This window comes from Strongylocentrotus purpuratus, unplaced genomic scaffold (genome assembly GCF_000002235.5).
Source record: "Strongylocentrotus purpuratus isolate Spur 01 unplaced genomic scaffold, Spur_5.0 spur5_scaffold_10, whole genome shotgun sequence".
NCBI classification, from domain to species: Eukaryota; Metazoa; Echinodermata; class Echinoidea; order Camarodonta; family Strongylocentrotidae; genus Strongylocentrotus; species Strongylocentrotus purpuratus.
Window position 1 is genome coordinate 9,942,230 of NW_022145595.1, and position 27,741 is coordinate 9,969,970.

General features: G+C 37.7%; 1 protein-coding gene across 23 annotated transcripts in view; it reads left to right on the plus strand.

The window, feature by feature from the left end:
- Positions 1–27,741, plus strand: part of LOC100893256 (phosphoinositide 3-kinase adapter protein 1) — an 86,308-nt gene that overhangs the window by 30,161 nt on the left and 28,406 nt on the right. For 22 of the 23 annotated variants that reach the window (XM_030979422.1, XM_030979429.1, XM_030979424.1 and 19 more), the window contains 11 exons: positions 1,636–1,694; positions 2,843–2,996; positions 4,763–5,023; positions 8,779–8,969; positions 13,153–13,246; positions 14,349–14,462; positions 16,923–17,023; positions 20,887–20,964; positions 25,115–25,259; positions 25,634–25,785; positions 27,662–27,737. In XM_030979422.1, the coding sequence (XP_030835282.1) occupies positions 1,636–1,694; positions 2,843–2,996; positions 4,763–5,023; positions 8,779–8,969; positions 13,153–13,246; positions 14,349–14,462; positions 16,923–17,023; positions 20,887–20,964; positions 25,115–25,259; positions 25,634–25,785; positions 27,662–27,737 (1,425 nt within the window). The remainder of the gene's footprint in view (positions 1–1,635; positions 1,695–2,842; positions 2,997–4,762; positions 5,024–8,778; positions 8,970–13,152; positions 13,247–14,348; positions 14,463–16,922; positions 17,024–20,886; positions 20,965–25,114; positions 25,260–25,633; positions 25,786–27,661; positions 27,738–27,741) is intronic. The other variant, XM_030979431.1, reaches the window with a different exon arrangement.

The following is a 27,741-nucleotide window of genomic DNA, read 5'->3' on the forward strand; positions in this document are numbered from 1 at the left end:
CAGTGACCATGCAGGGAGGTCTAATCCCTCCTGGCCAAACTAGTGCAGATGGGCTTTAATCTCATTTTTTCTGCTTCCATTGAAAACCAACTGGATATCAGGGTGGATCTCCCCTTTAAACAACAACATCCAAAGTGCTCTTAACTAGCACTTCTAACATCTTTGCATCTTGAAAAATGGCATATCCGGTTTATTGTTGATACTCAAAATGCTCATTCCAAAACGAAACTAAAACAAACCTTAAGAATTCATCGTTTCTTAAGCTATAAAGCATTGTGTGAAAGCACATAGCATTCATTCATGAATACAACTGGACAACGAACAGGTGCACATACTATCTTCTGTGATCGACACCGTACTTTTGAAAACATAATTTGTGCTGCTGCTGTGTTCATGTGTAATTGTTGAACTATGGCTTTGGAAAAAATCTTGGAATGTATTTCTAACTGTGAACGTGAGGAAAAGGGTAAGAAATCTTAGCAGTTGAAAAAGGCAGCTAATTAGATAAGTCGAAATTTTCTTTTCCAATGCATGTATTTTGTTAGTATTACATCCTCTGGCTCTGTAATCTTCAACAAAAAAAAGTATTTTATTATGGCTACTCCTTTCTCGCTATATCTACTATTTCTTGCATAATTATTATTACATGTATATCCTTGTGGTTGTACTCTTTTGTTTCTGATTATAAATTATTTATATTCATTTTCTTTTTTAAATTTTTATAGAACCATATTGTTAGGATATGGCATTGGTAAAAGCATATACCACTTTGATGAGTGTCAATGTTAAATAAACTTTCAGTCTGATATGTAAAAAAAAGAAGTTTTTAATTAACAAATATCACTAACTATTATGCATTTTGCACTCTGGAAGCGTCTTTTCAGTTGTGCCATTATAAATTCCTTCAGTTTCATTAACCCAAATTCCAAAAACTTTAATTACTGAAAGTTGCTATAACTACTAATTATTTCTTTTCAGAATGTTAGCAAGACGCAGTCGACGTGAAATCAAGTGTCAGTTTTTGTTCCCCTCCCCCTCCCCCCACAGAAATATGTGTTTAAAGCTTGTCAGATCATACAGTGTTTGGTGGGCGTACCGTAAGCCTTTTTTCTTCTTCTTCTTCCATGCTTGCTCTCTCTCTCTCTCTCGCTCTCTCTCTATCTCTATCCCTCTCCCTCTCCCTATCCCTCTCCCTCTCCCTCTCCCTCTCTCCCCCTTGTCTCTCTCCCTCCCCCTTGTCTCTCTCCCTCCCTCCCTCCTTCCCACCCGCTCTCTCTCTCTCTCTCTCTCTCTTGCTATGCATACCCATGCTGTTCAGACTTGTGTAATGCTTCTTTACTTGGGATGACTGCATCACTACATTCATTATAATTTATTTTTTCTTCAATTTTTGAGCCCTCCACAGGCTATTTATTAATAATCTTCACACAAATAAACAAAACAAATATATGTGCATGTTTAAACACATTCAAAATAATCTTTTTAAGCAAACAGCAATTGAAGCAACTGCCACTTTACAGCAAAATGTGTTTCCGTTCCAGACAGACATATAACATATTTCTCATCTGTATGATAATGTAAATCATTATAATAATGGTTTCCATCCTTTCTCTTCTTTTTAAAAATTTGTTTCAGGAACATTACCTACCAGAGGTTCACAAGTTACTGTTGTACCAGATAAAGTGAGAGCAGGGGTAAGAGTCGTTTCCATTCCTACTTTGTATTTAATATTGTGGAGTTGTTGTGGTATAGAGTGGTAAAGTGTGATGTCATCAAAAATCTATTTTTAGAATTTCTCAATTTTTTCTTCATTTTCCGAAAGAGCATCAAAAATAATGTCCAAATGTCGAAAACCAATTTAATATGTTAAGTATTGGCTGAGATATAACCATCTGAATAAATTTACCAGTATGTCCTATGGGAACTCAGTGTTATATGCTCTGGCTCCTAATGGTTAGGACATTTGGACATTATTTTTGATGCTCTTTCGAAAAATGAAGAAAAAATTGAGAAATTCTAAAAATAGATTTTTATGACGTCACAGCTTCGGTACTCTATAGTGGTTCATTCACTTGACTCTCGATCCAAGGGTTGAGGGTTCAAATCCCAACGAGAGGTTCACAAGCTACTGTTGTACCAGATAAAGTGAGAGCCAGGGTAAGAGTCGTTTCCTACTTTGTAATATTGTGGAGGTGTCGTGGTATAGTGGTTCAGTCACTTGACTCTCAATCCAAGGGTTGAGGGTTCAAATCCCAGCCTGGCACTCGCGTCACTCTTAATCCTCATTTGCCACTCTCCACCCAGGTGTTAAATGGGCACCTGGCTGAATTTATTCCTTGAATGCACTGTGGGCTGATGATTAAGTCTGCCAGAGCTAAAGCCTGGGTGATAATATCCAAACTTCTTTGGAAAAGAATTGAAACGTTATATCTTTAATGTGATATGAGCTATACAAGAATTGTTATTGCTTATGAATATAAATTTTGTCATTCATGTGTGGCTGGTATTGGAATTTTTGTATTTTGCCTTTACTCGCTTGTGTTAGAAAGACAAGATAATGTGTAATCCAACTTCATATTTACCAGCACAGTCCCATATATTTTGTTTATGTTAATTACAGTTATTTTATGAATAGTAAGATGCAGGCCTATGACTACGTATGACTGAAGATAAAATGTACAGTCTTAGATTCCAAGTTATATTCATTTATAAAGCTCTATATGCAGTGTACTAGTGCCCTGTACATATATTGTCCTGGGGGGAGGGTTCACAAAGATCCATTTATACAAATAAGAACTGCTTTATAGTTTAGAAAATTAATTCCTTTTTGTTTCTTCCACAGGTATCTGAAAAAGTGGTAGTAATATTCACATCCAGCAACATGGTACAGAACTTTGATGGGTCGTATAAAATCCACATCGCGTTTGATCAAAAGAAAGCTGAAGTGGTTGCTAGGGTTCTCAATCCGCATACACTGAGATTTGATTCACCTGCAGGTCAGTATAATTATTATTCAAATCTTTCCTTTCAATCCTCTTTTTTCATTTGCACATCTATGAAGTAATCTTAAAGATAAAGACCAGTTCTGGTCATGCGATTGCATTGTAAAAGAAACGTTGTGGAACCGATCAGAAAAGGTTGATCATCTAGCATATAAGTATTGGTGTGTACTGCAAGGTTCTGGAATCATCAAAATGATAAGAAATTTGGCCCAGTCTTCGTAAAGTTACAAGCACTGTACACAGAAAGATGTATATGGGACTACGCACATGTGCGCGACACGTGCGTTTATCTCTCACACACCAATAGATAAACTAATTTACCAAATATATCAATTAGTAGGCGGTTTCCCGGCAAATTTGTTATCGTCATGTATTAGTCAAAACATATTCTTTCACATGATTGGTAATAAGAGCTTCCATTTCATTTTTTGAAATTTGGGCGTTTCCAATACTGGTCTTTACCTTTAATACCGTAGACCAGTTCACTGTTAGCAAATGTCCCAAATGACCCGGAATATCCACAGATCTACAAAACATGAAGAGGTCCCACTCACTCTTACAGCAATGGAGGTGCTACGTAAAATAGCCTTTGTTTCCTCATTTCAAAGAATACTTCCACCTGTGTATCATGGAGTGCACTGCTTGTACATAAATGAATAATTATAACTTTCATGAGCACGTATCCAGTATTTTGTCTCTGTGTATTTCACAATTTGGTCTGCAATGACCATGCTCAGACTGCAACTAGGAACTGGCTTATTATCTATATGTACACATGTATCCAGCCAACTGTTTGATGTTCTATCCATCCTTCCTTCTATCCATCTATTGAAAGTCAGTATAGTACTGTGGTTATGCATGTTTATATTCCACATACTAAGAATCTTGCTCTACGATTGGTCAAAAGTATATCATGTGATGAAAGATAGTTTGCCCATCATTGATGGGAGAAGAAAAGTTCGTTGCACTGTGTAGATAGTAGTTCTATCTACACAGTGCAACACACTTTCTTGTAATACGCTGTGTATTGCTCTCCTCTTTAAGCGCTTTTAGTGTTAGTACGCGAACTTTGGTGGCGCGCGAACTATGGTCACACCTCCATACTGCATGCACTGTACGTATCGTACACCGTTTGCTAGCTGTTAATTGATGACTTGTTGCTCTAAAATGACGGAAGAAGTTAAATGTTTCCGATGTGGAATATAAAGCAAATAATCACCTTTAGGTTTCAGGTGATGGCCAACTATCACTTCCTCGGCAATCTGAATAAATACGCTAACTTTCCTCACCTTCGCTTCGGAAAGATAGCTACATCCAGAACGCCTCGGAAGTGATAGTTTGCCCCATCACCTTCACCAACGGTAGTTATTTGCTTACTATCCTTTCAATCCTCCTTCTTCCGACTATCCATCTTTTGAAAGTCAGTATAGTACTGTGGTTATGCATGTCTATCCTTTCAATCCTCTTCTTTCATTTTTACTTTCAATTTCTGTCATCCTTTGTAACTTCACTGTACATGTATCTCTCCTCTCTTCCATCTACGATGTATCTATCCAGCTTCCTCTCCCTCTATTTATTTATTCTTCAAATATTCTTTTCTTGCAATTCTTTCAATGTCAAAATGGTACTCTAATATCTGGGCATAGGAAAGGGCAAAATATCATGGCAATTCATGGAAAGTCATGGAATTTGGTTCTCAAATTAAGGAGTATTATATTTTGAACAACACTCTTTTTCTCCGTCTTTCTCGTAACACACAGATTTGCCTGGAGGCATGTACAAATGCACCCTGACCCACAACGGTAGCCGCAAGGCCACCTTCAAGTTGGGTATCCTGAGTCCATCGGCCATCCTATCGGATATTCTCAGCAAGAGCGTCAACCCACTCAATTACCTCTGCGAGGTCCTGGACGTATCGCCGGCCAACAGCAACCAACTCGACAACGAGCTCCACGAACAGTGCAAGAAATACATGCCTCAAGGAGGGTTTAGGGACCTTTTGCCGGTGAAACAGCCAAGCAGTAAGTTGCAAAGAATCTTTTTTAAGACCTTGCTTTATATTGAACAGTAGGAGGCATGATAGCTCAGTGGTAGAGCAGTGGTCTAGTAACAGGGAGGTCCCAGGTTCGAAACCAAAACGATGCGCTAGTGCCCTTTGGTTAGGCATTAATTCTCATTACCAAGACCTCAGAGAGGACTTACAGCCGCCGGTCCCCTGGTTGTTTACTTACAAGCATAAACTTGCTTTCTTTGCATTTGGGTAAAACAAACAAACAAAAAATACAAACAATACAGTATAAGGAGGGTTTTTTGTGAGTGAGTTAAGACATCAAGCAGTAAATGTATATTTCCTTATGATCACACTGACAAACTGACTTCCCTTCAGATTCCCTTCAGGTGCAGCCAAGCAATGAAAATTACAGAAAGTCTGTTAATCGATCTCTACTTGTAGATATAAAATGTGAAAAGATTATTATGAATCTAAATAATCACTGCTGACAACCCTTTTGATTTATGGCGCTATGCCTGGCAATGTCTCCCAGCTCAGTAATCAGTTTGTTGACTCACCACTTGGAAACTAGAATAACACTCAAATTTGTCTGTCATCTTGGTTTGAAAATAATTTTTCTAATAGATCTCAATATGTACACTGTAGCTTATAATAATAATTCCTCCAGTTTTGCTTTGGCGTACCACAAGGTTTTATCCTAGCTACTCTACTGCTTTTAATTAACATTAATGATCTTACACATTCTTCTAAAAACGACATTGTTACTTTTATTTGTGACAAGTTCACAAGCACAAATCGGCACCCTCACAGGGTTCTTGTTAATAGCCGGCAACCGGCTATTTTTTCCGGCTGTAACGGCAATCGTAGCCGGCTGTAAGCCTCTCCAAAAAAAAAATAATAATAATACAAAAATCACATCATATTCGGTCAAGTCGCTATCTCAAACCCTGCTGGTCTTCAGACTGTCGGGCTGAGCATTCCCAGCCCCGGACTATGGCATAAATTGGGTCATCCTGATAAACAGAGACCACTAATAAACAACATAAAACATGTCTTATTATTCCTCATCTGAATCTGATATCATGATTAACCTTGCAAAGTTACTCTGTGAAGATAGCTGATCTGTGACGTGTTTATATATGCCTTTGCAATGCAATGTTTGCACATGGTCAGGGAGAGAGCTCCCTGCATGTATCATTGCCATATGAAATTATGTGGAAGTGTGTATCACACACACCCAAGACACACCCTGCAATGAGCTGATCCAAGTTAGTGACCAATGAGGAAGGTTCTCTAGCTATGTGGGTGGAGTTTGATACCAGCATAAATTACAGGTTGGTGACCGCGCGTGCTTTCACCGTACCCAGTTCAGTGGGAGGTCAAGAAGCCACGCCCACAAGTGTGCATGTGACAAGCATGAGCTCTCCATCTGTGTGTATGTACAGTGTATTTGGGCGCCGGAAGGTTTGTGTGTACATGTGTGTGTGACTGAGAGAGCACGCATGGGCTAGCATGTCCCTGCATGTCCCTGCATGGACGAGGCAGGGACATGAGTAAGACAAGTAAGACAAGTGAGACTCGATAGAAAGGATGGCTGTTAATCGGCTGAATTGAAGAATGATCAAAAACTTAAATTACTCACAATATCCAAGACTTTGTTGATTGATATTTCTAAAAATTCAATTATTATTGTTATCAATATTTTTGTATTTTATTTATATATGAACATTATTTTAGGGGGCGAGTCGGCAAGGGATGGATATTAATATTGAGAGAGAGAGAGAGACTCGGGGGAGAAGGGATGTGAGAGGAACTGACCATCGAATGTGTAAAGATTTAGAAAGTTGTGAGCTGAGAGTGCAGTAATAAGAAAAGGTACATGAGCGATGAACACATTGCAGAGAGAAGGGAATAAAGAGGGTGAGAAAAGAGAGAAGGGGGCTTGTTGTTTTATTGTTTACAAATTCATTCATGGGAATTACTGCTGCCAGAAAGCTGGCGCGCAGCGGCCAGGGTGTAACATTACACTGCGGTTTCTTTGATTATCTTTATCATCGGCTATTAGCACATTCCAAAATGTATGCAAATAACGGTTAACCGGAGCGAGAAATGCTAAACGGTTTTGATGAATGCGGTCGGATAACCGTCGGTTAAACGGTTTGACTCAGGCCTAGTGTGAAACTGTGATTGATTTGGCGATGCACGATTCGATTCAGAATAAGAGCGCTGCACAACCGGTGCGGCACGCTATACACATACACTGTCACAGAGACTAGACCGTAGACGTACGTTCGTAAACAAGCTCAAGCCAGCGAACTCCGCTCGCAATAATTTAAAGAGGCCAGCTCCAGAGCTCGCTCTGCGTCCAAATGATCACCCGCATTGGCATTGCTATTTATACTTCGTAATCCTAAGTTAGATCTACCGTATTGTGAATAAAAAATGAAAATTTGTACTCATATGTACTCAGAACTTTGTCCAACACCGATATAATCCTTATATCTATTTGATAATTGTTTCAATACAACAACAAAAAGGTTTTTTTCTGGATCTTTTCTTTTCATGTTGTAACATTTTTACTTTTACTTTTAGCGATCTATTTTACCGATTCGAAAAACAGAGGTGGCATATTGCATATAAACGTTAAGCGCATGGCGATTGGAAGAAAAGTACCGAAAACTATTTTTTTTTCGTAGGCCTAGAGTCTATAGAAATAATTATTAATTATTATTTTTTAAATTTTTTATCGCAAACGATTTTCTTCACTGACAAGGTCCTGTAAACGTCAGTTAACCGTTTTTGCCCAGGACTACCTTGTATCATTATCATGTAATTCAAAATTGTAGATTCATCACAAATATGATTGATTTATCAGAAACAATAATGGAGCATTTTCATTTCATATTGTATATCATATGAAAAGTAAGTTATTCAGCCAAAATATTCATGATCTTTATCATTAAACTATGGCTCATACAGTGTGGTCATATCTTCAAAAATAAGGCTAAGATAGCACCAGAGAGCATCTAAAACCCTAAAGCTTCCAGGGCCCTTGGGCGGGCCCTGGACCCCGGCCGCAAGGGACTTCGCGCTTCGCGCTCGTGATGTGCGCTTCGCGCACATGGTGATGTGCGCTATGCGCACAGAGATTTTTCTTTTGCAATTTTAGTAGCCTCCTGTAAATCATAAATAGCCTGCTATCAGAAAAATTAACAAGAACCCTGCCTCAACTGCACCTCGATGTTTAATGAAAGTCCTTCCCCGCGCATGTTTTCGTTTCGGCAACAAAAACAAAAAACAAAACTTTTTTTTTTGTCTTCAAAATAGGGGTGTGCCTTATACACAGAGATTTACGGTATTTGTTCTGTTTTTTTTGCTATGAAAACGGCACTATGTTTTTTAATTTTATCATTTTTTAAATTTTATTTGCGTTTTTCTTAATTTCCGATCATGGGCTTTGTGTTGTAAGTGTATTATGCACCTACCGGTATGTCTTCAAACGATGCACGCAGGCGGTGATACGGGCCCAAACAGCGCACATTGCAAACAACTCACGCGTACTGTATACACGTCATGTTCCGATCTGGGTTTGTATACATGTACGTGGCACTGCTGTTTTTTGTAAGCTGCTTGATTGGGCGATATGTTAGGGTGAGAGATTTTTTCAAAAATAATGTTTTTTGCTCTTAATTAAGAATACTTTTGTTGTTGATGAAGGTTGGCATCTCTGGACATCCGTCTGAATAATTTTTATGTCTTTGACAGGTGGCATGCAGAGCACGCTGTTCCCCACGGCGCTGCACTTTGCCGCCAAGTTCGGGCTTCCCTGCGTATGCGCCATGCTCTGTGAGTGGCCAGGAGCTGACCAAGCGCTCAGGATGAAGAACATTGACGGGAAGACACCCGATCAGATGACGATGGATGAAGGAGTGAAGAGCTTTCTCCTTGGAAATAAGGTAAGGATCAGGATCATGTTATCTCTTTGTGGGTATGTGTGGGTTGGTGTGTGTGTGTATGTCAGAGTGTGTGTATAGGTGCGTGGGTAGGTGGGTGCGTGGGTGTGTGCGTGGGTGTATATTTGGGTGCGTGGGTAGAGGTGTGAGTGTGGGTGCATGGGATTGGTACTTGGGACACTCATTAGAACCGTACCTTTACTTCGCCGACCACTCGCAAAAGAGGCCCTCCTCAGTTCGAGAACCCTGTATTAAACATTGAAATTTAATGTTCTATGGTTGCCAATTAGTGACTGGCACAGCAGCCCCTGTATTGCCGATTGGCTACTTTGACAGCTTAGATTTACATGGAGTTGAAGATGCACATGTACGTTTATTGAATTATCCTGTTTTATATGTCATTTTTCCATCTAGATAAGTCTTTGATTCATAACCTATTACCCTATAATAATTGAGAGACCTTGTGCAAAGATTTAGCAAATGTTGCTTTTTGCTATTGAATTAAAATAGATGGCCTCTAGCCAATAATATTCTCTCTCAGCAATCTTCATGAAAAACAAGAGATAATACATTCAGGAAATTTTGCGAGAAACTTTAGAAAAATCAGCCACCCACCTCAATAATAAATGTTTATTCATGCACAATCAGCTAGTCTGTCGATATTATGAAATGGGAATCGTCAATAGATAATGAATGTTTGCACGCAACATTTCTTTCTGATGATTTCTAGTCTGCATGAGTATTCTATTTTTGAGAAACGCAGTCATGTTCACTTGCACATGTTCTTGTGAGCTTGAGCAGGAAACACTTAATCGTGTCGGCTTACAGGAAAAGGAAGGAGTGGGACCATTATCAAGGATAAACGAAGAGAGTTTAAAAAAAAAAATGTGTGTTAAGGTTTTCATTACGATACATATTATATTAATGAGTAATGAGTACTCCTAATCAGATAACATGTCTCCTTATATGACAGATCTAGAAGGAAAGTTTAAGTATGTTTGGCGAATCATTTTGAAATGTTTATGGATGTATCATTAGTATCAAAAGTAGTCAGCATTGTAGACCTAAGTTTTCTAGCAAATATGTTACAAAGAGCTACGACAAGGACATTCAATCATTACTCAGAAGAAAAAGAAAGAGATAGAGAGAGAGAGACAGAGAGAGAGAGAAACAGAAAGAAAGAGAGAGAGAGAGAGAGAGAAAGGGGACTGATAGAGGGTGGGGGATAGAAATATTTTGGAGCACATTATACCTTTCTTGCACTTTGGGCATTGATCAAACAAGTTTTTTTTCTTTCATGGCAAAATATATTGTGATTCAAATCGGCAATACGTGTGCCTTCAAACATACAATAATATTGCACATTCATTTCATCTCATTGAATACATGCATTCATGACCATGTCCGTGGTAATTCAATTAGCCACGATTGCTAAGTCCCTAGCTGGCAAGTCATTCCTTGATTGTACATGATTCAATGTATTAAAGGAGAACTAACCCCAAAGAATAATGATTTATTTTCATGTTGTTTTCATATGTACTGATTTTCATCTGACTATTGAACTATAACTGAAAGAAAATCTAAACAGATCAGATCAAATACTGTATATATTATTTCATAAAGGATCAGCTACAATTTGTTAGGATATGCTCTTTTACTTGACATTTCCTCAAATAAACTTAACCTTTGAAAATTCTCTCACATTTCTAGCAAATAGTATGAAGGCTTTGTTTTAGAAATAGGCCAGCAATTCAGGACTTTATAGGACTTTACACTGAATGAGGAAGTTTACAGAGGAGCGTATTGTTCATTTAAAAGTTAGCTAGAGTTCATTTACACACACATGAAAGTGATGCGGCTGTTTGATTGTGTTGTTTGGCAATGTCAACCAAGTAAATATATAGATGCGGATATTGACATGTGAAGTCCTGTTTTTAATTTTTGATCCAGGTGGTTGCGTGTATTAAAAAAAAAAAAAGTGTTAGTAATAAACCCGATAAACTTTGAAATATATATACTGCCATCATTTCATTCTACACATTCTACTTGGAGTGAGGAATGGCTCTTGCATGTGATCTCACTGAAATTGTAAAATTCCCTTATGTCAACGAAACTGTTACAAGCTGGTCGTCGTCCCATTGAAACGCTTGTCTCAAAGTTTATGTGCGTTTTAGTCAGATATCGGCAAACGTTTACTCTGGAAGGCAATTCATGCCACTGTTTGCTCTCACCGTTGGTCTTTGTGAAACACCCCATGTACTTATGACGTTCCTTATTAAGCGAGGCTCAGGCTATCAGTAGATGATTCACTTTTAGCTCATATTCCACATGCAGACTGTTTGTAAAGTCAATCAAAATAGCATCAGTGGTAGTACATGATATCATGCTGAATTTGCAGCTTTGAACCCACAAAATGTTGACCAGGGAGGTGTTTCACAAAGATTCTAAGTTGAACTTAACTCTAAGTTGGACTGAAATATCATGGAGAGCCATTTGTAGACTTAAAATGAAATATATTCAAAAACAAAAATTCAAGTATTTTAGACTTTTCATAAATTCTACATCAAGATCATGAAATCTCCCATGATAATAGAAAATATGAATGATTTAAATCAACATTTTATGCCTTTTTTCATATGATATTTCAATATTTTCAATGATGCTAATTGCTTTCCATAATTTTTAAGTCCAACTTAGAGATAAGTTCAAATTAAAATCTTTGTGAAACACCCCCCAGTATGTTAAAAGTTTGCAGAGAAATGTGACAGGAGACAAGGGTCTAGGTCCTTGTTCAGAGAGATTTTGAGTGTTTATCATTGACAACATGAATTATGTGTATAAATCACACTTTTTAGCCTAGGGGTGTGGTGAGAAATCTGTTAGTGAATTATGAAATTGTTGTAATGACATCTTGAAAATAGTTGTGAAAATGGTCTGTCAATTTGTGTTTTTAATTTCCTCATTTGATGTTAGACATTCCCCTTTCGATGAGTAAGAGGATTTTGTCACGCATACAAGTATTTCCATGTATCCTGACATTTTCCTTGAAAAGGAAGTCGCATAACAGGGAAGTAAATTTCAGAAATTCTTTGTGAAATTCCCCTTTTGTGTCAGTATGACATACAGTGTAGATATCCATAACTGTCTTCACAAATCCTATATATCAGAGTCATAGTACATAGAGGTGCCTGGGGACAACTACCCCTTAGACAATTATCCTCTAGACAACTAGCCCAAGAACAACTACCTCCAGGAAAACTGCCTCCTAGGACAACTACCACTCAGACAATTATCCTCTAGAACAACTGCCCCCAGGACAACTATCCCTAGGACAACTACCACCTGGGACAACTTCCACCTGGGACAACTGCCCCTAGGAGAACTACCCCTTGGAAAATTACCCCTTGGGCAACCATCCCTCAGACAACAACCCCCAAGACAACTACCCCCTGGGACAATGACCACCTGGTACAACTACCCCTTAGAGGCTTTATAGACAGCTACCCCTGGACAACAGCCCCTAGGACAACTATCCCCCAGGACAAATACTCCCAAGATAACTACCCACTAGGAGACTACACCTTGGACAACTACCCCTTAGAGGCTTTATAGACAACTACCCCCAGGACAACCGCCCCTAGGAGTACTACCCCTTAGAAAACTACCCCCTGGACAACCGCCCCCAGGACAATTACTCCCTAGGACAGCTATTACCTGGGACAAGTACCTTGAGGACAAATACTCACAAGATAATTCCCCTCCTAGGAAAACTCCCCCTCGGACAACTACCCCTCAGACAACTACCCCCTGGATAACGAACCCCTGGACAACTACCCCTTAGACAACTACCCCCTGGACACCTAACCCTAAGCCAACTACCCCATGGGACAACTAGCCCTTAGCCAACTACCCCATGGGACAACTAACCCTTAGCCAACTACCCTTACATGGGGACATTAACCCCTGGGTGACTACCCACTTAGTGTAATAACCCACATGCACCTGTTGTCTGAGGGTAATTTTTGTTATCTTTCAACAGTAAGCTGTCCAATGGCAGTATGTCTCAGGGGTGATAGTACCGGTACTTGAAGATCTATCATCCTAGTTACCTCTTAACCCCCGTAACAAATTATGATTTAACATGGATGATTTAACTTTTTTCTTCTTCTTCTCTCACTCATTGCAGGAACGATCGGTTGCACAACAGCAAGGACATGGTGATATCGGCTATGTGACAATGACTCAAAAAGAGCAGCAGCAGCGGAAAGCTATGATTGGTGGTGAGTCATCGGTAGCAGAACCAAGGGTGGGGGGGGGGGGGGGGGGGGGGGGGGGGAGGGGGAGGGAGGGAGGGGAGGGGAGGGGGAAGGTGCCCAAATACTCGAGTATTTTCTTCCTACTGGGTAGAAATTCACCCGGATGGATTCTTCTTTTTTATGTGCCATGTCCTGAGACGTTGGGAACCATGGAATGCCACAACTCTCTGTCCCATATTCTATGAAGTAATTCATTCTCCCCAAGATCAATTCCACTTTCAGAAATCCCACTCCTTAAGCTACTCATCCACAGAATCCTCCTCCTACCCCTACTCGTCCTCCCCTCTATTCTTCCAGTCAGTGCAAGATTTTCCAAACCATTCTTTCGAATAACATGACCCAAGAAGCTCAGCTGTCGACCTCTTATATTATTCAGAAGCTTTCGTCTTGTTCCTGCCATGGCATATACCTCATTATCAGAAACCCTTTCTGTCCATGAAATTCTAAGCATCCTTCTGAGGAACCAAACTTCACAACTTTCCAGTCGCTTTCTTAGGTCTGATGTCAGGGTCCAATTCACTCGGATGGATAGTGGCAAATTTAAATGAATGCAGCTGCAATGTAGTAACTCTGCTTCCATTTCATTGTTATGATTATTGTATTAACTTTATTGAACCATATACATGATGTAAAAGCAAAACATACAAACATTACCAAACTGAATAGTCCCCTCCTGCTTCTGAATTATTAAATTCTCTTCCTACCAGGTATTATTTACTTCACCTGGGTGGAGAGTTGCAAATGTTGATGATTGCAGCTCATAAAACTATATTCATTCCATTGTTATGATTATTGAATTAACTTTATCGAACCATATACATGATGTAAAAGCAAAACATACAATCAGTACCAAGCTGAATAGCCCCCTCTGTCATTTACTTCACCTGGGTGGAGAGTGGCAAATATTATTAATTGCAGTTCTTAACACTGTATTCATTCCATTGTTTCCATTACATTCTCTTCTTACCAGTACCATTTACTTCACCTGGATGGAGAGTGGCAAATGTTGATGAATGCAGCTCATACATATATAAACTCTATTATCATTCCATTGTTTTGCTTGCAGGACCTCTTGGCCCCCCTGACCAAGATAACCCCCAGAACAGACCTGCGTACGACTTTCCTTTCCCAGTGGCGATCCCCGTCAGCAAAGAAGCTGACATCCATAGATTAATAAGTGGTGAGTCTGCACACTGGGGGTGGTTGTACAACAATAAGCGAGTTCCTGATTAGGATTTGCGCATGGGCAGATAAAGGTCATATGTTCCCAAATAGCAAAACTAGCGAGAGGAATGTTGGTATCGTGCTCATGAAAGTTATGTAATCAGTACTCTCTTATGCACCGACAGTACATTTATCTGATACACAGGTGGAAGTATTCTTCTCAAGCGATAAACAAAAGGTATTCATGAAGCACCTCCATTACTTTGGCAGTGATTATTCTAAAATGCACAAGTGGGACGTTTGCAGATGTAAAAGATCTGTGGATATTTGGGGGTCATGCGTTCCTAAGCTATTTACGAACTGGCTTATTGTGTACTGCTGTTTGGTCTTCAACCAGTTCTTCTACTATGCAATTGGTCTATTCCCATATGCTCTACTCAGAGCCCATCCACTATCCATTGAATCATAATAATAATAATCATCAAATGATTATTAGACCTTATGGATATATACGAAATGGGCATTAGACAAACTTGAAATTAGCGTCAATGGTCATTAAACCAAATGATAAGTAGTAGACAAAATGATTATTAGGCCATGTGGATAGTAGACGAGTTGGGTTAAGACCATATGGGAAAGACTAATTGGGTGGTAGAAAAACTGGTTGTAGTAAAATAAGCTTTTAAACCCTTAAAATGGCAACACGTTGGGAGGTTCAAATTCATTGTATTTCAATAAAAAATATTGGCAATAGTTTGAAACTTTTCCTCTAAGTTCCTAATCATGTACTAAAGGTACTAAGGGTTAACCAAAGACCTCGGAATATGTTAGAGACCTCAAGAACACCTTACTCTTCAAAAGCACATCAAAACATGTCTGCAAATCTGCATCTTGGGGCATCTACAAAATTGAAAAGATCAGGCGACTGCTTGACAAAGCCTCCATTGAAAGACTTGTCCACGCCTTCGTCTCCTCCCATCTGGACTATGGCAACCCCCTCCTTCCGGCCTCCCAATTTCTCATAAATCTCCTCTCCAGCGCATCCAAAATTCAGCAGCTAGATTGATCACATTAAGTAGGAAATATGACCATATATCACCTGTTCTTCGCTCACTATATTGGCTACCGGTCCATTCTCGCATTACTTTCAAAATCCTACTTCTTTCATACAAAATAACACATAACCTTGCCCCTAAATATCTTCTTGACCTAGTCTCCCTTTGATCCTCCTCTTCTGCCAGATCCCTCCGTTTATCTTCCTCCATGGAATTAATTCAAGGCCCACAAACAAAAACCTGTTATGGTGACCGTACCTTTTCACCGATTGCCCCCGCCCTCTAGAAAAAACTCCCACCCCATATTAATAAATGCCCCATCCATTGAATCATTCAAAACCAACCTTTTAAATCAGTTATAGTATACTGGAGGCGCACACAAGTAGTTCATTCCATTCAACTGAATTGTATTGTATTAGGAATATATTTTATTTTATTTTGCTGCTTTTAAAGGGAGTGAGTCATGACTAGACTATGTGTCTTTCCCGTGGGCCTACTCGGGGCCAATCGGGTATAGTACGACTATGAACGATGCGCTGCAGCATTCACTTGCGTGCAACATACGCGAAACCGAAGCATGAGGAGAACTTCGGTCTGTTTCGCTAGCATGCGCTAACCCATTTAATCAAGTCCATTCGTTTATGTGCAGTTGACCAAAAGAAAACGTAGATGGCGTAAACCAGTATTTACCATGATACACTCCCTTTAAACTATTGAACATGTTGAATGACTATACTCAGTTAGACAGTACCACCTGTGCGCTTAGAAACGCCTGTATGAAGCACCCTATAAATGTATAAATATATTATTATTATGTATTTGTTTTCAGAGACTTTACACTTTATTACAATACTGTAGCAATAAAAGACAAATAGTTTTGTTGCCAATTTGAAGAAGAACATGTGATGAATTTAGCCCTATAAATGTTTCCAGTTCTGAAAGGACCAAGGATGCGTTAGCGATTTTCGAAGCTAGAATCACAAATATTAATCAGAATCAAAACGCCGTTAAAAAACATGGTTACTGCGGAAGAGCGCTCTCGCTCATTTCGTGCACAGCCACTGCTCATCACACTGTGCAGTTTGACCCAGGAAGTATAGATCAACTTCGCCGCGTGCTTTCTGTCTGTGTTTACTGTCGACTCTCGGTCGAACAAGAAGCAGGCCACGATAATCTCGTCATAGAATCATGATTGAGATCTCCGTTCGTTCAAGCGAATTTTAGTGACTGTGAATCTTGATAGAAAACGCATCTTTTTCCGCGTATTGTGTTTTTAAACACGTTTATATTTTATGACTGACAAAAAATCTCTTCGTCAACGCAACTGTGTTTTAAACTAAATGTCTTGAAAACCGTCATTCTAGGGTGAAAAAGTGTTGATTGAACGCACCCTATTTCATCTCCTCTGTATTCCTTTCTAGGTGATCCTGATGATATTTATAACTACTACGACAGCTGGGAGAGATCTGATACAGGCACTATGGAGAGAGATGGAGATGATGATGACGACGATGATACACAGGTAGGTGTTTGGTAATGCATCTAGATCATGCGTAAGCAGATATTGCCTCCCCCCCCCCCCCCCCAACAAAAAAAAAGAAAAATGAGGAAAACAATGAACAATGAAGAAAAAAATGAAGAAAAAAAATAGAGAAAACAAGTTAAAAATTGAACTTTAGAAAGGTTTGAATAATATAAAAATGAGAAAAGAAGAAGAAGAAGAAGATATGTGTGGAGGTGTTGGTGTTGCAGATTAATCCACCTTTTTCTTCCACTTTTCCAAAAAATGTAAAAAAAACTGAAAACACACAAATTGTAAATATACTTACATACATGTTCACTACATCAGAAGCCAGCAAAAGCCCTGTTAACTCCTGTTTTAAACACTTTGAAATCATTAGAAAAAAAACAGTTGTTAAATGTTGTCCCATTTATTGTAATGTAAAAAATGCTTGATAGATAGAACACTATATACATGTATATTCCTATTACACTAACTCTTTAACAGAGTAGGTCCTCTGCTCCTATTTAACATGCATGTGTTCGACAGACAATAACATTCACTCTTAAAAACTTGTAGCACACACAATTTTAGTCATTAGATGTGCTTTTCTGTTTTGCTGATCTAACAAATTTTGCCTGCCGGTAATTGGGGGATGGAGCTTAATGATTATGTGAAATATTCCTCATAGCTTTTCTAAATCTGTGCTTTTTTAAATGCTATAGGATAGAGATGTACATGTATATATTTAGAATTAGTGTCTTCTAACCCTTTTTTTAACCAATATTGATATATGGGTTATAGATTAACTCATACACTATGCACGTATCTTTAGTATTCATTATACTTTGTGGATTGAAACTAAGAATTGAAGATTTCTAACTAAGAACTGACATTTCTAACTAAGAAATGAAGATTCCTGACTAAGAAATGAAGATTCCTGACTAAGAAATGAAGATTCCTGACTAAGAAATGAAGTTTCCTGACTAAGAAATGAAGATTCCTGACTAAGAAATGAAGATTCCTTACTAAGAATAAAAGATTCCTGACTATTAATTGACATTTCTAACTTAAAGCTGTAGATTTATAACTAAGAATTAAAGATTCCTGACTAAGAATAAAAGATTCCTGACAAAGAATTGAAGATTCCTGACTAAGAAATGAAGATTCCTGACTAAGAATAAAAGATTCCTGACTATTAATTGACATTTCTAACTTAAAGCTGTAGATTTATAACTAAGAATTAAAGATACCTGACTAAGAATAAAAGATTCCTGACTAAGAATTGAAGATTCCTGACTAAGAAATGAAGATTCCTGACTAAGAATAAAAGATTTATAACTAAGAATTAAAGATTCCTGACTAAGAATTGAAGATTCCTGACTAAGAAATGAAGATTCCTTACTAAGAAATGAAGATTCCTGACTAAGAAATGAAGATTCCTGACTAAGAAATGAAGATTCCTGACTAAGAAATGAAGATTCCTGACTAAGAAATGAAGATTCCTGACTAAGAAATGAAGTTTCCTGACTAAGAAATGAAGATTCCTGACTAAGAAATGAAGATTCCTGACTAAGAAATGAAGATTCCTGACTATTAATTGACATTTCTAACTTAAAGCTGTAGATTTATAACTAAGAATTAAAGATTCCTGACTAAGTTTAAAAGATTCCTGACTAAGAATTGAAGATTCCTGACTAAGAAATGAAGATTCCTGACTAAGAAATGAAGATTCCTGACTATTAATTGACATTTCTAACTTAAAGCTGTAGATTTATAACTAAGAATTAAAGATTCCTGACTAAGAATAAAAGATTCCTGAATAAGAATTGAAGATTCCTGACTAAGAAATGAAGATTCCTGACTAAGAATAAAAGATTCCTGACTAAGAATTGAAGATTCCTGACTAAGAAATGAAGATTCCTGACTAAGAAATGAAGATTCCTGGCTAAGAATTGAAGATTCCTGACTAAGAAATGAAGATTCCTGACTAAGAATTGACATTTCTAACTACGAACTGTAGATTTATAACTAAGAATTAAAGATTTCTGACTAAGAATTGAAGATTCCTGACTAAGAATAAAAGATTCCTGACTAAGAATTGAAGATTCCTGACTAAGAAATGAAGATTCCTGAATAAGAAATGAAGTTTCATGACTAAGAATTGAACATTGATACAAGATGTTGAAAATTTATAAAAATCTGCTTCACTGGGCTACACCTTTGTCTTACATAAACATTTAGTTTTCAATCTGTATTCATGTAATACTAGCATGTAAAGTTGTGATAATGGTTGTTCAGGAGCCTTAAAGTGTATCAAACACCATAACATGTTTTACACTTAATGTAAGTGGCTGTACTGTATTTTTGTTAAATAGCTTCAAATAGTAGTCCTACAAAGAATTTATTGCAATTTAAATAATTCTCAGTGCATGGTTAAATGTCTTGTTTATTAGACTAGTTAATGCATGCGTACACACTTGCAAAGAATAGGGCACACACAGAGCCTGGGTAAGTACAGTCAAACCTGCTTTAGCGACCAGTTGTATAGAAAGACCCCATTTTTTGTTTCCCTTGAAAATTGTTTCTCATTGAAACATGTACTAAAGGAACCTGTACATAAAGATCGCCTGCCTATAAAGACCGCTTTTCTTGTCTCCCTTGTATGGTCTTTGTAGACAGGTTTCACTGTATTTAAATTAAATCAAAAGAAATAAATGTTTACTGTAAGTTGTAGTCATACATGTACATGTAGATGTAGATTATACATGTTAATGTAGATTATACATTTGCATCTACGCTTGTATATGTATGTCACCAAAATATACAATATAAATAAACAAACCCAGACAATGCACTCTTCCCCCCCCCCCCAAATTCAAAACATCACTGTAGAATATAGATCTTTCTGTAAAAGACAGCTCTTTTAATCTGTTGAATGCAGTATACCTCTGTATAGCACATTTTTTTGTCATAGGCCTGTTCGCCTACAAGACAGTGTGCAGTGTACATGTAAAACCCTCCCCCCAAAAAGTTCTGCAATTGAAGTTTGAGCATTGATATCTCTCTTGTCACTATGTTATCATACTTGACATTTATATCATTGAAAAGCCTGTTTATTGCTCTATACAATGATGCCACATTTATACTGATTATGTAAAGATGGACTGTGCAGTACATCTGAATATGGGTCTAGGTCAAAAGTGAAATGTTGCAAAATGCATTGTTTTTCCTTCAAAACACAACCCATCCTTCAAACAAATGAAGAATTCACCATTGTATTACATTACACCATTTTAAGGTGTACTGCAAGGCTCATGAGTATGAAATCAAGATAAATGATAATCGTTACAAATTGGGTATTATTGTAAAGGGGAATTAACAGCCTTTCCCATGATACCCACATCAAGTATGATAATAATAGTCATTTAAAGTCCACTCCAAAATTTATTAAACTGAAAATGGAAATTCTTTTTGCTCAATTGATCATGAGCCCGGCAGCCACTGAGCAGCGCCAGATCGACGTTGCTCTATTCCCTTATTGTTGAACGCCAAACGAGGTAGCAGCAACTCCCGTCTTTTAACGTCTTTTGGTATGACGCGGCCGGGGTTCGAACCCACGACCTCCCGGTTGTGAGGCGGACGCTCTCCTGACTGAGCCAACACATAATATACTAAGAAGAGAGATATCAAACTTAAATTGCAGAAATTCTTTTGAGGAGATCATTTTTAAGCACAATGCAGGTTTAGGTTATCATGAGGAGATATTCTGCAAAAATGAGTACCTGACTGAGGAACTAATGCAGGTTTCTGGGCAATGTTGTTTGTAGAATGAGGAGCTCGATCTCCTCAAAAATTTATGATAAATGTGATTTATTTTTCAGGATTTACCTCCACCTCCGCCAATACCACGGCCGATAGCACGGCCGATTCCACGAGATACATACTCTGGGCCTACTTCGGTAACAATGACTCAATTTGTGGAAAATAGTGCTTTGTTTAATATTACTTATACAAAGCATATTATATCTTCCTGCAAAATAAAAAAAGCAAAAAGCATTTACTACTGAGTAGTACTTAATAGGTGCCATTCATGCAACAAATCTGTGAAATATTTGCTGTGAAATAACAAAACTGTTTTTGTGATGTGTAAAATGGTATTAGATTCATCGTGTTCTGTTCCGTTGTGTGCAAATTATTTCCAAATACTAACACTGTTAATTTTGACCATACTTGTAGTTGTAAGTTTCAAATTTTCCCCAACTAATGTTTGCTACTTTTTTTAAAGGGGGGTTCGCAAAGAACTTGGTAGGAAGTTGTATTTCTGTTCCTGCATGTTCATATTTTTATATTTTTAAATATTTTTATATAAAGAATCTTGTGTGTCATTCTTCATTCTCTTTTCTTCTGACACCCTCTCCGGTACTTTGTTACCTTTCTTCAGTATGTAATATTAATACATGTTATAGAGTAAAAAATTTCATGCGTCCGGTAATTTTTGTTTTGTTTTGGTTTTTGTTTTTAAATTATAGTCCATTCTATAAAACAGACGATACGCAGTTTGATTTTGTGGGTCGGTTGAATTGTGTGCACGCATTAACTTTAGGCAGGTCTAAAACACACTCGACTACACCTTGTGTGTTTAAACCATGCCCAAAGTTACCTTGTGCACACAATTCCTACCGACCCGCTCATAGTGTGCATCATTTGTAAGCATGTTAGAAATGTATTCTACCATACATATTACTTAGCAATGTACAATCTTTTTTCCATCTATTATCATCCTACTGTAGGGTATTATTTATGACTTTGCCATTTATGACTAGTAGTAGTACATGTAGAAGTAGTAGATGAAATAAAGTTGCTGTAAAGTTCTAAATACCCACATATTTCATATTACAGACCTGCCAACCAGTACGATTTAGTCGTAATTCGTACGATTTTAAGAAGCAAATACGACAGTACATTCCTCAATAAGATACAATTTTTTTTTTCTTTCTTTTTTTCTTTTTTTAATAATTTTTATATTTTATTGTTGTTTTTTGTTCAGTATAAGAAATCAATACTTTTAGCAATCATTATATTGATTAATGATTAATTAACTATATCAAATAATTGTAAAATAACCCATATTAGCGAAAATATTTAATTAGTTAAATATGTTCTCACCATTTTTCTAATTTTCATATTCATACACTAACCTAATTAACATTTATTTTTAGAATCATATTTCTATATGATTGTCCTAGTGATAAACAATCATATATCCACATGTATGTAGCCCATTAACCCCTGGTGGGGTCACTCAATGTGACTTCCGGACCACATGACCGTTACCAAAATCGCGGAAAAAGGGGTCAATTTCAAGCAATGTCCGCGGAAAAAATATTCCTCGAAATAAAGAAAATAGGGGTGCACAGGTGTCCCCGAAATTGATAAATAGGGGTCAGGAAAAGGGAAAAGAGAAAACCGGGAATGGAAAAGAGAAAACCGGGAAGAAAAATTCTCGGAGCCGAGTCTTGTCCTTGAAATATGGTAAAATAGGGGTAAATTTGCGAAAGTGTCCTTACAATCTTATAAATAGGGGTATTCCAAAGTACGATTTTGTCCTTGTTTTGACATAAAAAAGGGGTTAAATTTCACAAAATGTCCTTGAAATTGACCGCAAAAGGGGGTTATATGCATTGGTGGTAACGGTCATACGTGTCACTCTTTGCAGGGGAGTGACCCCACCGGGCATTAACACCGCGTCCACACACAACAAATTCATTGTATATACAGTGTACATGTAGTTATACAACGAAATTGTGTGTGTGTACGCTTAGTGACGATACGTCGTATAACGAAACGTTGTATAACGAAACGTGGGTCTGGGCATCGTTTCGAACTAGAACTCGATAACGAATCACGGAATGTGTTGTGTGTGGACGTAACTAGAACGGTATAACTGGGCGGGGCTTAACGTGACCACGCGCGAAAGGAGACCTGACCTCTCATTTCCGCTTCCGTTTCGTGACCACAGTAGCAAACTGCACACCTATATGATGTTTCACTGTAGAGTTTCGGGGTTACATTCTTGTGTGTGTGGACACCCTGGCATTTATATGATGTTTCTTGTGTGTGGACGCCTTGGAATTTATATGATGATTCTTTACACACGGTTTCTTTATACAGTTTCGGGAATAAAAATTTGTGTGTGGACACGCTGTATAGTGAACTATAGTGGAGTGGGTGTACATATTATCTTTTGTATCTGCATATATACGATATATTCTGTTTGATATTGATATGTACATGTACATATACACTTTATTCAAAATTTTCCTTTGTCTTTTGATATTACTTCTTTTATCATGATATAATCACGGCCCTCTAGGCTGTATCTTGCATGGCAGTGTATTAAAACACACTGCATCTGTATACTTCATATTCCGTTAAACATTATGTGACTCTACCTTATGTTTTGTTTACGTTAACATGCAAATTAATTTTCATATTTTGAATATCCCAATGGATAATCTTCTTTTTTATCATGCTATTTGCAAAGTCTTTTCATTCTTTGGCAGTAAAATAGGAGGTCTTGATTTGTTTTGTTGTTGCAAAAGCTTTAACCTCTTTTAAGAAATTTGGATTTTTATCACTTATTTTCATTATTAAAAAGTTATACCGTAAATCTTTGTGTATAAGATGCACTTTTTCCCTCCAAATTTTTTTTTGAAAGTCGGGGGTGCGTCTTATACACGGGTACCCAAAAAAACAAAAAAAAGATAAAAGATTTTTTAGAGTTTCGATTCATGCCCTCCACCTGGCACTGTGCCTGACAATGTCCTCCAGCTCAGTCATACCACTCGGAAACTAGAACAACACTACCTGAATGTCTGGATTTCTGTTTGGACTTAAAGAAAAATTTGCCTGTCATCTTTAGTTTTAAAAACTAATTATCAGAATAATGAACATTGAAATGTTCATTATTGTGATAACTTCATTATTACTAAATGTTCATTATTGTGATAACTTCATTATTACTAAATGTTCATTATTGTGATAACTTCATTTTTACTAAATGTTCATTATTGTGATAACTTCATTGTTACTATTATTTGTTACAAGTTCATCATTCTGATATTAAACTTCATTGTTACTATTATTTGTGACAAGTTCACAAGCAAAATTTGGCGCCTCCAAATGCACCTCGCAGTAAAATGAAGGTCCTTTCCCTTTTGAACACGGACCTGGCTTGCTGCATGGCTACGGAGTCGGGGAAAAAAATAAAAATACATAAAAAATAGGGTTGCGTCTTATACACAGAGATTTACGGTATTTCAATATTGTCCTTGTCATTCTGTGTTTGTCAGTGTCTCACCCGGTAATCATTTGTATTGTCCATAAATGAGAAAAAATGCTTTCAAATTGATGTGTTGATAGCTTTTGTGCAATGCGATTGCAGAATAGACGGGTTTACTAATAAACAAAGGTTGTTCTTGACAGCGTGAAAGCTTGCCTGACATAGCAACAATTAACATAAGGGGATTCGGTACACAGAGTACCAAAGTGCTAACATCATTTTCGCTCGTCATCCAGCTTTGAATAGTGGATCCAAACAACCGAGCCTGTGCATGAGGTTCACGTTGAAATCATTCAAGCAACGGACGGGAGCAGGGCAAATTCAGTGTTTGGGGCTGGTGTGATCACCATGGCATTGTTCAGCAGAAAATTTTTGAAACCAGCAACCTTGACTTTGCCAGTATACATCACACTTAGGTACTCTATTGAGATGCCATGTATCTCAGATGAGTTAAGTACATGTACATGAAACTCGGCCTTCTGGAGAGAAGCATGCACAGATGGAAATACATTTGTAAATATGGTAGGGTTTCACGAAAACCATTATCAGTACAAGTTCACTAACAACCCATTGAAACTTGTGTATTAGATTTAGAACTCGATTCAATAGGATCTCAGTGAACTTATACTTATGATGGTTTTGTGAAAGGATGCATTGCGGGTGCATGGCAGGGCCATAATCAGGAAGAGCAATTAACACTGATTAAGCTTTTCATCTGTATTTATAAGACCTCGTATTAATTGCAATTTTTCTCTTTCTAATTGTAGGATTATGAGACACTGGACAGCGAAGCCCCCTCTGTACCACACCATGACATGCCCCCATCCCTCCCCGTCAGTGCGCCCGATGAACGACCCGAGCCGCCAGCAGCAAGCAGAAAACCAGTCCCACCGATCCAACCTCAAAGCGACAGTAAGATTTTTTAATTTTTTGTTTACAGCATCCAAATCAAATTAATACATCTGTAGACAAAAAAGTAGTTAAAAAGTAGACCTAAAGAAGGATTTAATTCCATCTAAAGCTGAGTTCAAGATAGTAGTCAGGTACTTTCTATCTAATAGCCACCGACTTATTGTTAGCTTTCGTATCAGAACGCTTACCCCCTGGACAATGACCCTAAACAGGTCCCCCAAATCTAGGTCCAGGCCCAAAAAATTAAAAGAAAAAAATTGCATAGGGGTCTTACATACCCCTTCCTATAACCCCTGCATACTGGATGTTGTAAATGTTTGCTTTTTCTTGAAATAAATGTCTCATATTTTTTCTCACAATGTCAATGCTTCCAGACAAAGATGGTCAAAGAGATCCAGATGCGAAACTCCAGAGCCTGATCGACATCCAGAATCGTGTCAAGGATAATGAGATCAGTATGGACGAGGCAGTCAACCTTTTCAGGGAGTGGGAAGAGAGCCACAATCATACACAGTCTATGAGTACAGTGAGTAAAGCTTGTTCACATTGGAGGATATTCGTGATCTGAAATTTGATTAATGCAATTTTAGGGAGTGGGAACAGAATCACAATCTTACACAGTCAATGAGTACAGTGAGTAAAGCTTGTTCACATTGAAGGATATTCTTGATCTGAAATTTGATTAACGCAATTTTAGGGAGTGGGAACAGAATCACAATCATACCCAGTCTATGAGGACAGTGAGTAAACCTTGTTCACATTGGAGGATATTCTTGATCTGAAATTTGATTAACGCAATTTTAGGGAGTGGGAACAGAATCACAATCATACCCAGTCTATGAGGACAGTGAGTAAACCTTGTTCACATTGGAGGATGTTCTTGATCTGAAATTTGATTAACGCAATTTTAGGGAGTGGGAACAGAATCACAGTTTTACACAGTCTATGAGTACAGTGAGTAAAGCTTGTTCACATTGGAGCATATTCTTGATCTGAAATTTGATTAACGCAATTTTAGGGAGTGGGAACAGAATCACAATCATACACAGTCAATAAGGACAGTGAGTAAACCTTGTTCACATTGGAGGATGTTCTTGATCTGAAATTTGATTAACGCAATTTTAGGGAGTGGGAACAGAATCACAATCATACACAGTCAATAAGGACAGTGAGTAAACCTTGTTCACATTGGAGGATGTTCTTGATCTGAAATTTGATTAATGTAATTTTAGGGAGTGGGAATAGAATCACAATCATACACAGTCAATGAGTACAGTGAGTAAAGCTTGTTCACATGGAGGATATTCTTGATCTGAAATTTGATTAACGCAATTTTAGGGAGTGGGAACAGAATCACAATCATACACAGTCAATGAGGACAGTGAGTAAACCTTGTTCACATTGGAGGATGTTCTTGATCTGAAATTTGATTAATGTAATTTTAGGGAGTGGGAATAGAATCACAATCATACCGTACACAAAGATCCCCCCCCCCCTCCTAAAAAAAATTTAAAAATAAAAAAGTGTTTGAAGACAAATATTGATACAAAAATATATAATTTGGTTTTTCTGTTGTATGCAAAACACCTCAATTTTGTATTCTTTCATCAATATTCGACTTCAAACACATTTGTTTGAAAATCCTTGCAGAAATGTGTCTTAATAAATGACATCCTCTTTCACATTATGAGACAATTTTAGTAAAATTTAGCCATGAAGTTTTTGGGGCTCCCAACACTTTAGAGGGGCTTTAAAGGTACTATGTCCCATTTGAAGGCCCAAAAAATGAAAAGGTTATATTCCAATGGCATTTGAAAGATAATACTAATTTAGAACTCCCCTAAAAAAAAGGGGGCTTGAAAATGTCTTTAAATGGCAAAATAATGACTATTAGTTGTCAAATCGACTTAGGAGCTATAGAGCCAATAAGTAATAGTCTTGATTTTCAAACCATTTTGTACCGCATGGTCATACGTTTTATGCTGCGCAAAGATTCAATCAGTTTAATTTTGGCCATTAGAAGAAGTGGGTTATTGATGTAGACAAATGCTCATGTACCCTTTACAGCTCATTTTATGTATGTTATTACCAAAGAAGAAAAAAAAGCCAGTCAGTCACTCAATAGTGTCTGACAGTGAAGTCTAGCAAGTAAACAGGTTTCCTTGCATCATTTGAATATTAGGACACTGCTAACGTTTAAATTTCACAGATAGGATATACATGACATATTCATGATTCCTGCAAAGTTCTACAGAATTTGAGGTTGGCTGCAAAAGGGACATAGTACCTTTAATGCCTGTGTGGCTCCAAACAAATGGGAAAAAAGATGATGTTATTGAGGGGTTCGTTATGGAATGTGTCCAGCGACAAAAAGAAATTCCATCTTTCTTTTCTTTTTACAGAGACGAGGTACTGAAAGGGAGAGTCAGAGCAGCCTACAGAAATTATTCAAAAGGAAACAAGGGCGTCCCTCTACTGGTAT